The sequence below is a fragment of the Octodon degus genome, unplaced genomic scaffold, assembly GCF_000260255.1.
Source record: "Octodon degus isolate 3935 unplaced genomic scaffold, OctDeg1.0 scaffold00053, whole genome shotgun sequence".
Lineage (NCBI taxonomy): Eukaryota > Metazoa > Chordata > Mammalia > Rodentia > Octodontidae > Octodon > Octodon degus.
In genome coordinates this window covers 6715227-6727813 of record NW_004524629.1, presented here as the reverse complement: position 1 = coordinate 6727813, position 12587 = coordinate 6715227, and the positions used below count along the sequence as shown (strand labels likewise).

At 37.8% G+C, this 12587-nt stretch overlaps 1 protein-coding gene and 1 pseudogene across 3 annotated transcripts in view; both read right to left on the bottom strand.

Moving 5' to 3' along the window:
- Qtrt2 (queuine tRNA-ribosyltransferase accessory subunit 2) overlaps positions 1-12587 on the bottom strand; it is a 47045-nt gene that overhangs the window by 974 nt on the left and 33484 nt on the right. For all 3 annotated transcript variants that reach the window (XM_023717625.1, XM_023717627.1, XM_023717626.1), the window contains 3 exons: positions 10850-11049; positions 3522-3673; positions 1467-1584 (listed from right to left, as the gene is read on the bottom strand). In XM_023717625.1, the coding sequence (XP_023573393.1) occupies positions 1467-1584; positions 3522-3673; positions 10850-11049 (470 nt within the window). The remainder of the gene's footprint in view (positions 1-1466; positions 1585-3521; positions 3674-10849; positions 11050-12587) is intronic.
- LOC101576492 lies at positions 8403-8844 on the bottom strand (annotated as a pseudogene).

Sequence of the window (12587 nt, the reverse complement as noted above, 5' to 3'; positions counted from 1 at the left end):
TATTTTTTGTGAAAGCAGGGATCAAACTCAGGCCACTGCACTTGCCAGGCAAGTGCTTATTCCACTGAGCCAGCTCCCCATCCCCTAGACTGTACAGATTTAGAGGGAAGGTTTTGGGCTACTCTGCCAGAGTTTGAGAGCCAGCACTATAACTCACGTGGGCAAGTCACTGAACATGTTCCTGTGTCTTTTTCTCTCAACCATGAGCCAAAGGTATTAATAGCCTACCTCCCAGAGTGGTTGCAGGGATGAAATGATTTAATATAGCAGAAGTGCTTGAATGCTGCTGGGCACACCTGCATCAATTTATATAGAGGTTACCTTCTATCAGCTATTAAAGAGAAATTAAATGACTTGGCCAACACTACAGTCAAGAGCAATGTCAGAATTTATCTCTAAGTCCCCAAAATTTCAAGTTGAGCACTGGTAGTAAGCATAATCCAATTTTCAATTAAATCTACAATGTAAAGAGAATTTAATAGCAACCATTTATATCATGCTGACATTTTAAAAACAGGAGTCTTGGCTACTTTTCAAGAAGTTAAATGAATTAATTTTACCATTTCGGACATAATACTAAGCTGTCCCAAAAGGAAATAAATAAGAACTAGATTTCCATTCTTTTATAAGTTTTGCAGTCTATTTTATAACTTAAAAAAAAAAAGTAACTTAGAATCCCTAGAAAATCCCTTCAGAAAAACCAACAACCTAGAACTAAAGAGAATGTACCAAATTCACAGAAAAACCACCTACTAGTAGTTATTATTACCACTCTCAGCCAAATGCAAAATTACAAGATACTTTGGTTCATTCTTTTTAAAAAATTTTTTTTTCTTTTTTAAATTTGATACAGGGTCTTGCTATGCAGCTTGGACCCATTGTAATCCTCCTGTCTCAGCCTCCGCAAAGCTGGGATTACAGGCGTGTACCACCATGCACACCCAATGTTCCAGGGCTGGCACGGCATGCAGTACCAGGGATTGAACCCTGGTCCTTGCACTCGCCAGGCAGGCGCTTAAGACTGCTGAGTTATCTCCCTGGCCCTGTTAGTTTATTCTCTCTTGAGGCAAATATTTTAGTTAAAATTTATAACCTGTATATAGCAAAGATGACTTAAATTTCTTAAAATTTACAAATTGTGCTGTATCTGGAAATCCTTATTTCACTCTGTTATTATTTAAAGTAATCAAGAAAAGTAAAAGGCACTAAACACTGGGTCTGTCTAATCTCTCTGACAGCTTTTCTAAAGTGATGGTTATCTAACCTTAGCTTTCTGACAAAGCACACAAACTCATCTGCAGAACAAAAGTTTTTCTGCAACCAAATTTGAGAAGGCCTAAGTGATATCCAACTATAAATATTTTATGAAGTCATAAACTGAAAAGAGAACAGTTACATAAACTTTTAAAACAGACTAAAATTTAAAAAGTCAGAAATCAAACTCCGAACTTGAAAAAAAGTCTTACTTTTTTTCCTTCAGATTAATTTCAAATGATGTCACATTTTGGTTACAATCAGTTGTTTTAATTTTCTTTATTTGATCCTCGCATTTTACTTCTTCTTGTATTCCATTTTGTTGTAGTACTGAAGCACAAACATAAAGTCTTGAATGAAGATGAGATAAGGAGTAGGCAGTTGAAGAATTTCAATTATTATTTCATGTCCTTTGACTCTGTAATTACACTCTTAAAAGTTTATCCTAAGGAAAGCACAAGAAAATAAAAATACCAATCTGCTCCCAGATGGACACAGATGTATTTATCTCCAGCATCAAAATGATTTAAGATAATCAACAATGGCTAAACAAATTATGGTTACAATTATTTTAATGTATAATCTTAGCATCAAGGAACGATTTTTAAGAGTACAGTGTGTGTGCACATATGTGTTCTGGGTCACTGCTAGGCCTTCTCATAATGTACATGCAAATAAATCAGGCTTTGACTCCAAGTAGATTGAAGCAGAATATCGTTTCAATTTATGTATTCTGTATGGAGACTCTATGACTCCAGAGAATGCAAATTACCAAGAACTTGAGTTGCTCCCTTGCCTCACGGAAGAACATTTCTAGAACTGCCAAAGGTAGGCACATCAATGATAACAATCTCAGCAATGGCCGGATGACAGCAGGTACATGGCCCTTTGTCCTCATCAAAGGCAGCAGAGAAGTGGTCTGAACACTGAGCACAGAGGTTGTTCTTGTGAATTTATGTGTTGATGTAGGAAAACATAATAAAACCCTGACATTTTGAAAAACTCTTGTCATTTGGTGAAAATGCTGGCAATTTACTTTAGAATTTTAACTATGTAACTGGCAAAAGACTTACAACATACATACACATCATATAATGATCAATAATTCTTTGATAAAAATGTTCAAACATTTTCAGTTTTCCTAATCATGAACAAAGTCGGTTTTCTCTAGCCAAAATGGAATTTGTTCATTCCTGAGAACTTGGTATCAGGTTCTTCTTGGAGCTTTGCATATTCATGGCACTGAATGACTAATAGTTATCACTGTCCTGGTGGACATAATTTAGTTTGTAAATGAAGTCATGAAAATGTATAAAGTGTTAATGGCTTGCCTATCCACATACATTATGTTCTGGTCTGTCTAAAAGGACAGTAAAATTGACCTCCTATGTATAAGAACTTGATCAACCTGATTTATTTTATTTCCAGAAATAAAATGATTTAGATTAATGCCTAAATTGCTTTTAAAAACTGCGACATCTTCTGAATGAAATTTATATCACCTGTGGGGAATAAAAATCTTTAAAGGAGTCCAGGGTCCTATTCAGATTTAATGTTGGAAGTGGTTGAGGAACACTTCAAAGCAACACAGAAACAAGAAAGGAAAAGCCCCTCTGTGGAGCCAGAGGGCAGGCTGGGGTGGCCACACTTTCTAGAACTACTTCAAGGCGCTGTTGCCACAGCCTACGTCCTGGGTCCTTTTCCACTGCCAGCTGAGTGTTAGACTCTGAAAGAGCTTGCCTTGACTTCTAAATAGCTAAATGATAAAAGAAAATGGCAGTGTTTCAAAGCAATATTAGCAGAGGAAAAAGTTTTCACATCTCAGTGTGCAAAAGAACCCCAAAAAGTAAAAGCAACACAAGGATCAGATGATGGTGAGTCTCTGTAATTTAATTGCATGGGATTTGCAAAAAGCAAACAAAAACTCTTCTGTGAAAAAACAAATTAACCTTTACAAAGCAGTTCAAAGGCGTTCTTCTTAGGTTTTCATCATAATGTACTCTGTTCTGCTTTCATGCTGCTAACAGAAGAGGTCTTGTTTTTGCTCACTACAAACTCACATCCTAATATTGATGAGCTGTATTTATAGTATTAAGTGCCTAGTTTTATGTGCCAACATACGGGGGCATACAGATAAGACACAAAGATAAAACTTTATAAAAGACTAGCTTTATGTTCACATATTTTTGTCTTGTGACTCGGGCCAAAATTAATAGGAAATAGAAAAAACTTAATTGTAAGACAGAGATTAACTTCAAAAGACCTACATGTCTCTTCAGGATTCGGCTGGTAATCAAAGTTGAATGTCAAAGCACATCCCCGCTCTGTCACTAGATAGGGAAAAAAACTCTCAAATACATCCACGCCTCTTTCAACACACTCAAGCACTTCCTCTGGCCGGCTGACACCACAAATGAGCCTGTGAAAGTAACAATAAGAACAGTGACATGAACTTTATAGTCAATCTATGTACTAAACAGATGCCTGTTAGGGCAAAGTTGTACGCTTCACTTTTCTGTCGAATAATTTCCTTATTTTAACTGTATTTTGCCCACATATATAGTTTTTTAATAATTGGTTCAAGAAAGACATTCTGTCTATACTTTGCAGGTTCATTCATAAGCAGCCCTTGCTCTCTGAATTTCAACTCTGGCCAAAGAATCTAAGAATCTAAGAATCTAGCTGGATTTTTTAAAAAATCCATTAATAAAAAGTCTGTACTATGAGATAAAATGGTGTTTTCAAAGGTAATGAGTAAAGCATTCTGGGAGTTTTAATAATTCTCAACCAGAATTGGCCACAAAAACAAAATATAGGGCTCAAGACTGGCTGCCTAGAACTATTTTTTAATGTTTGCTTTCTTACCCATAGTCCTTTTCATAAACTAAAGAGAAAAGCTTACATACTCTTTGATTTCTAAAAGAAGTTCACAAAAGGCTTATGTAATATTAAATAAGCAGAACCCATAAATACATGCCAGTTTTCCTGACTACAGTTCCCTTCAAGTCATGTAATGTTTTACAACTCCTCTCCAAGTGAAGCTGGCATTCCTGCACTCACAGAAAGAAAAACAATCCCAGCTTTCACATTCAGTAACAGACATCTGTGAGCACTTAACATAAAAGTCTAGAAAAATGACTACAAATACTAGTGCTGAGTTGTTATCTGTACCAGAATGACACAGGCACAGGAGTGGGTGTAATGAACACAAAAAACAAGTTTAAAACTGAGGGAACAAGAATGGTGGGGTGAGGAAAATACTCTGTTCTGGGTGGTCTTCACATACGTATGTTCACATGTAAGACTGCGCTGAGCTTTATCATTCATGTTCTTTATTGTACGTCATACCTGGCTTATTAAAAACATGAAAATTGCAATCGCCTGTAAGGAGTCTAAAGCAGCACACCATAGTCAAACTTGCTACTATTTTTTTCAGGGAAACAGTGTATTACATCAAGTGGGATAAAAGACTACACTGTTTTTTGTTGTTTTTTAAAAAAAACTGACAAATTAAACTATATGAGCTTGTCATGTATAGCATGTTTAGAAATATATATCCTGTAAGATGGCTACATCTAGCTAATTAACAAATTATCATGTAAATATCTTTTATTTTTTGTATTTTTAATACAATATGTCATCATTAACTATGGTCACCGAGCTGAACAACAGATCTGTTAAACATTTTCTTCCAAATTATAATTATGTGTCTTTGACTAACATCTTCCAATCCCCACCTTTCCCTAATTGCCCCAGGCTCTGATAACCACCACCGTACTCTACTTTAATGAGATCAAGATTTTAAGATCCCATATATGGGTGAGATCCTGTAATATTTGTGTGTTTTAACATAATAACCTCCAGATTCTCCTATAGAGAGGAAGAAAGGGGGAGGGAGGGAGGGAGGGAGGGAGGGAGAGAGAGAGAGAGAGAGAGAGAGAGAGAGAGAGAGAGAGATCAGGAAGGGGCATTCTGAAGATGGTGGAATGGTGATTCCCTGTTGTCCTCCAGCTTTACTTCTAATATCCTCTTTGACTTTTCTATTTTCTCCCTGACCCATTTTAAAATTTAACTCCTGTTAGGGTTTGTGTCTAGTTGTCCCCCCTAAAGCCTCATGTAGTCATGGTGTGGCTTCTAGAGTTTGTGATTAATTCTGGATCGAATGCTCTGAATACAGGTGTGAGTGCTATTCCCACCCTGATGTGGGTACTCTGCATTACAATGTAAGGAGGGGAAAGGCTTGCCTGTACTACCTTAGCCGCCACCCTTCTCTTTGCTCTTTGCTGTTTTCTACCGCCAGGAATGGCTGCCCTCTGTGCCACTCTACCTTGGAGCCGGCTGAGTATGGACTGAAACCTCCACTAACTGTGAGCTAAATAAACCTTTCCTTCCTTAAAGTAGGGTATCAGGTATTTTGTCCCAGTGATGAGAGAAGAGTAACCAAGACAACTCCTGAGGGCAAAATTCACATATTAAGTATATATATTGCACATAATTTTCTCGTTTGTTTAGATTTTATTATATAATCACAAATCTAGTTCATATAGTTAAAGGTAACAAGTTAATGGTTAACTCAATATGTCATTTTCTAAGGCTGTTTGATGCTGTCATTGCTAAAGTACTACTCTAGTCCACAGTGACGTCATTATTCTAAAATGCTGTTCCTCTTGGTATTCTAAGACTGTGACTAAGGGTCACAAAAAATACTATGGCACAATGCCAAAGAAACGGGTTGGGTCAAACAGGCAGCAACTACGCCTCCCCAACAAACTGAAGAGATAGGATCTTGCAACAGATTCAAAACCCAAATGCCAGTTATATCTGGAAGATACCTCACTGAAGTAGTCATTTCCCAAGAGTTTTAAGTATTAGCAATAAAGTAACCCAGCATAGGCAATGTACAAGCATTAATCCAGGAATCAGACTAAAAAAAAAAGAAGACACTTAAATAACATCTAACCCTAGACATCTATACACCAAAGGAAAACTCAGGGGGCAATGAGGTGGGACAATCTGAAAGCCACCTATCTCACCTCTTTGCAGTAGTAACAACAAAGTAATTGGATGAGGCTCTAGGAAAAAAAAATCAAATCAGAAATAATTTCTCAGATAACTACAGAGATGTTGTCCATAATGAAAATCATGCTTAGTAACTCTAGAGCAGATACAGACAAAAAATAGAGGAGCTTAAGAAAATTATGGAAGCCATGAATATTCAACATAGGAAAAAAATGGAATACATAGGGCAGATTCAAGCAGATATCCAGGAATACAAAATTTTCACTCAAAGTAGCCACAGCAAGGTAAGCCAATGATATAGAAGACAGGCTTGTGGTTAGCACTCATGAAAAGAAATCTGATGAAAACAGTATGTAATATAACAACCATTGTTAAATTTCTATGCTTGTTTTGAAATTCTGTGCCATCTTTATTGTTTTATGTTGCTTTGTTTCTGTTTTCTTGGGGTTTTTTTTTTCTTCTTTAAAATAAAAAAATAAAAAGAAATCAATGGAAGTGGAAAAAAAAGATGCAATAAATCATCAAGAAGATAATTCATTATGAAAAAGTAAGATTCATCCCAAGGAGGCAGGGATGGTTCAACATATGTAAATCAATAAATGTGATATACCATACTAATAGAGCCAAGGACAAAATATAATCATCTCAATAGAGGCAGATAAAGCTTTTGACAAAGTCCAGCACCCATGCATGATAAAAACCCAATAGAAACAGGTAGTCTTTATCTCAATCTGATAAAAGTCATCTATGACAAACCAACAGCCAATATTGTACTTAATGGACAAAAACTGAAAGCTTTCTTCTCTTTAACATCAGGAACAAGACAAGGAATATCCACTGTCTCTACTCTTATTCAACATAGTCCTAAAAACTTCAGCCAGAGCAATCAGACAAGAGAAAGAGATAAAAGGAATAACAATAGGAAAGGAAGAGGTTAAATTATCATTATTTACAGATGGCACAATGCTCTACACAGAGACCTCCAAAATTTCACTGGAAAACTACAAGAATTTTTTTTTTTTTTTTTTTCTTAGAACAGGGGGTTGAATTCAGGCCCTTGTACTTGCCAGGGAAGCACTTATTCCACTGAGCCATCTCCCCAGCCCCAAAACTACAAGACTTAATAAGCAAATTCAGTAGCATACTTGGATACATAGTCAAAAATCAATTACCTTACTGTACAGAAAAAACAAACTCACAAGGGAAATTAGGAATACAACACCTTTCACCATAGTATCAAAAAAAAAGATAGTTATGAATAGATCTACATTGAAAACTACAGTATTCTAAAAAAGGAGATTGAAGATGATGTCAGAAAATGGAAAGATATCCCTTGCTCTTGGAAAGGAAGAAACAATACAGTGGGAAAAGGCCACACTTCGAAAACTTTTTAATGTAAGTCCAACAGCATATATCACAGGACTAGAGAAAATAATTTTAAAATTCATTTGGAACCACAAGAAACCTAGAATAGCAAAGGCAATTCTGGGCAACAAAGCCAAGGCAGGGGACATCACAATCCTTGACGTGAAATTATACTACGAACATACTATGATAAAAATAACATAGTACTAGCAAAACAGACTCAAAGATCAGTGGAACAGATCAGAAGATGCAAAAACCCCAGATATACAGAGCCACCTTGACTTTCACAAAGGTGTTAAACACACTAACTGGAAGAAAGCAAGCCTCTTTAATAAATGGTGCTGGAAAAACTGGCTGAGCAGATGCTAAAGATAAAAACTGGACCCCTATCTTTCAACATGCATGAAGCTAAATTTGAAATGGATCAAAGATCTAAGTATTAAAACAGAAATACTAAATCTGCTGGAAGACAGAGTAGTAAAATTCTTCAAGACACTGGTGTAGGCAAAGAATAAAACCCAGATAGCACAGGAATTATCGCAAAGAATCAACAACTGGGGTCTCATATTAAAAAGCTTTTGCACTACAAGAGAAACCACTAACACCATGAAGAGATAAGACACAATATGGGAAAAAATGTTTGCAGGCTGTTCCCCAGACAAAAAATTACTATTTTTTTTTTTTTTTTTTTTAGACATAGTCCTTGCAACCTCAAAATTCCATGTTTATTACAAAGGCCAACGGTGATTCTTATAGTGAGCTTATCAGTAGGATTTCTGGTAACGAGCATGGGCACCAGGGCCTCCAAACTTTTTGGATCTGCAGTGATGGGGGTCAGCTACGAACAGGGTCTGGTCACACTGGGATGAGAATATCTTCGATCTCTTTCTTGGGAGCCTCATCAACGTATTTCTGGTAATAGGCCACCAGAACTTTGGAGATGGACTGATGGACAGCATAAATCTGGGCAACATGACCACCACCCTTCACATGGACATGGATGTCAACACCAGCAAACTGCTCCTTGCCCAGCAGTAGAACAGTCTCCAGTAACTTATACTGCAGCGTGCACGGCTTGATCATCTCCAGGGGATGCCCATTCACCTTGATGAGGCCGTTGCCCTGCTTGCAGTGTGCCACGGCTGTGGCTGTCTTCTTCCAACTGAAGACCTGCATGGATTGCAGCGGGCCCTTAGACGGCATGGCTGCTAGTGCAGACTATATAGAGCTTCTCACCACGCGGCCAAAAGATTACTACTGAGAACATATAAGGAGGGGCCGGGGAGATAGCTGTACAATAAGCACTTGCCTGGCAAGCACAGTGTCCTGAGTTCAATCCCCGGTACCACAAAAAAAGAAAGAAAGAAAGAAAGAAAGAAAGAAAGAAAGAAAGAAAGAACGAACGAACATATAAGGAACTCAGAAAAACGTGGCCTCCCAAATTTAAAGCCCAATCCAAAAATGGGCATCAGAGATGAATAGATATTTGTCAAATGAAATAGAAACAACAAATAAATATATGAAAACATATTTAACATCATTAGCATTCAAGAGACACAAATTAAAACAACAGAGAAGCCATCTCATTCCACAAAGAATGACTATATCAAGAAATCAACCAATAACGAATGCTGGAGGAGGTAGGGGGGAAAAGGCATCCTCCTCCACTGTTGCTGGGAGTGTAACCACTGTGCAGCCACTGTGGAAATCAGTGTGGCAATCCCTCCAAAAAGTGGAATTGGAGGTAGGTCCCATTTGATAAAGCTATTCCCCTTCTGGGTATCTTCCCAGAAGAATTAAAATCATTGTACCCCAGTGATATGTGCACCCATGTTTATAGAAGCACAATGTGTCACAGTTAGATGTTGGAAATAACCCCAAAAATCTTCAACCAAGGAATGGATAAAAAAAGATGTGGTGTTTTTATATACTGGAGTACTACTCAGCCATAAAGGATAAAATGGAGACTTTTATAGTAAATGGATACAACTTGAGATCATAATCAGAAGTATAAACCAGATGCACATATATAAACACTGCATCAGGGACTGGGGTTCGACCCCGGTTTGCCTTGCTGACCCTATGAGTGAGACAGCCACTGAGACTGGACATGGTGGCACACACCTGTAATCCCAATGCTTGGGAGGCCGAAAACAGGAGGATCACTATGAGTCGGATCTGTACAGTGAGACCCTGTACTAAATTTAAAAAAAAAAAAACAAACCTGAAAGTGTAAATAAGATACAAAATATACAACAGATATTGTAAAATGGGAAAGAACTTCAAAAGGATGACAGGGATGAAGAATGGAAAAAAGAAGGGAAAAGCAATAAATAAATACTAGTTATACTACTAATTTTTCTTAATTCATTGAAAACAAAGATGTGTGCTAATATTGTTTGGACATTTAAATATTGATATCTTGTACTCTGAGTAATTTTTTTTTTTTTTTTTTTGGTGGAACCGGGGATTGAACTCAGACCCTTGTGCTTGCCAGGGAAGCGCTTATTCTACTGCGCCATCTCCCCGGCCCACTCTGAGTAATTTAAAGGTAACAATATGCAATGTATTAACCATCGTTACCTTCCTATTATCTTGTTTGGAAAATTTTTTGTGTTTAAAATTAAAAAAAAAACAGAGAGAGAGAACAGTAGCTTAATAGGACATCAAGTGCATTTAGAAACTCAGAATTTCTACCTTGAAACTTCAGATCATCTCTTCTTACCAGTATGTGGTGAGCAATCTATGGCCATCTAAGAACCAGCCCACCAGTGCTGCCAATCCCCTCAATTTCACGACCTGTTTCAAATCTAAGAACTTCTGAAAAGTTCTAACTAGAATAATTCTCATTGTGTGAGGTTCCCCAGCCCTGACCTCATCCTTTCTTGATTTAAACTAGAACCTCACTTGCCTCAAACTTGCCGCCAAGTACTGTGTTATAATGAATAAAAACAACATCGTACTTGGTGTATGAGATGAAATAGCATAACAGTTGTCCTTACTTAGGAGCAACAAATGAATACACATGACAATTATCCTCTGCTCTGCATTTTGTATCAGCCTTGATACAAACTTCCCTCACAGTCTGCTAAGAAAGGACATAACAGAACATCAGAAGGCACGCTCATATGCAGACTGCACTCGGCACATGGGCTGAACATGCCTAGCCTGCACCCCACAAGGCCAGCCTGCACCCTAACCCAACACTAGCCTTGGTTTGTCCTCTGGCAGCTCTGCAGTGACTGATGACAGCAACTGCAACCTGGTCTCCAGGGTTGCCGGATTCCCTTGGAAGCCGTCCAGGAGGAAGCCACCGACAGGCCGCTTGGCTGTCTCTCTTGCCGACCTCAGCCGCTCCTCCATCACATCTCCACCTTCAATCACTCCAATGATCATACTTTTCTGAAGGACCTATAGGGGAAAAAAAGATCGATTGAATGCTCTTAACCACTTTCCATAGCTGAAATATTTGTTCACACAAACTTTACCTAGAAGTCAATGGACATAAGAGCTCTCTATGAAGTTGTGACAAATGAAGCAGAGATGGTACTCCCCCACCCAAGGAACCCTGGGAATATGCTATGAAAAACACTGAGTAGGTGAGAAGAGGCTGAGGAAAAGCAGGCAATCAAAACATGCCATCACATTCTCATTCAGAGTAAATAAAAAGTACACTGAGTAGGTAAGCAGAAAAAGGACCAAAAAAGTTTTCACTTGTTCAAAGGACTATCCAGGCCTGCTTTAGACTACCTTCAAGTCTCTCAGCTACAGGTAACTTTAGGATTGAGGAACTCTGGGTCCAGCTAGGCATGTTGGGACAGGCTAGCAGTGACAGATATCTATAGGGCTGGGGGTGGGGCAGGGACTGTTTGGGTTCAGGAGTTCAACACCAGCTAGGCAACACTGTAAGACCCCAGCTCAAAAAAAACGAGAGAAAGTGAGGAAGGGAGAGAGGGAGGGAGGGAGGGAGGAAAGAAAAGGAAGGAAAATTTAGTCAAGACAACACACTATCGATTTGGAAACATACAGATAACTACTGCATATCATCTTGATGAAATTAATACCTAATCATAAAAAGTTACATCAGTATTTGAAGAATGAACTGAATATTTTTAAAATCTTGAGTTAATGAAGGCTTCCATAAGCAAGCTAAAGCTTATGAAAAGTAGTTGACATACTTGAGTATAAAAACACTACAACTAGCTGAGTGTAATGAATGTCTGTAATCCCAACACTCAGGACAGGCAGGATGATCTCTGGGGGTTCAAGGTCAACCTGAGCTATATAGTGAGACCTCCTCTCAAAAAACCAAACACACACACACACACACACACACACACACACACACTCCTCAAATATATATATATATATTTCTCTAATGAAATGTGCCATAATAAAGCATAACAAAGGCAAAGAAGGCTTAATCTTTGGGGGAACTGATAGATATCTATACTATATAAAGAGCTGCAACAAAGCCTTAGATAGGAAATGGCAACCTTAGATAAATCTAGGTAGATGATGTGAAAATGAAATTCAGAAAAATAAAGGTCAATACCCTAGTTGTGCTTGTTAGTGGATCATAAGAAGTCACTAAGGTTCAATGGGTCTTAATTTTTTTCTTTGGTTAATGAAATAGATTCAAGGCTAAAAAAAAAATGTGAACACTCTATCCACAAATGGAGAGTTACTAAACCTCACCAGTAGGGAAATGCAAATGAGATGCCATTTTTGTCCACCATAGTACACAAAAGGATAAAACACAGATAATATAATTGAGGTTAAGGTAAAAGGGAAAGGGCACTTACAAGTCCTGATAACTAGAGAAAGTAGAAATTAGCTGAGATTCTTAGGAGGGCTGGTAGGTAACACCAAAATGTCAGTGCTTTTTATCTTTGGGTTCTGAAATTAATTTCTAACAATCTCCTCTTTTCTTTCTTTTTTTTTTTTTT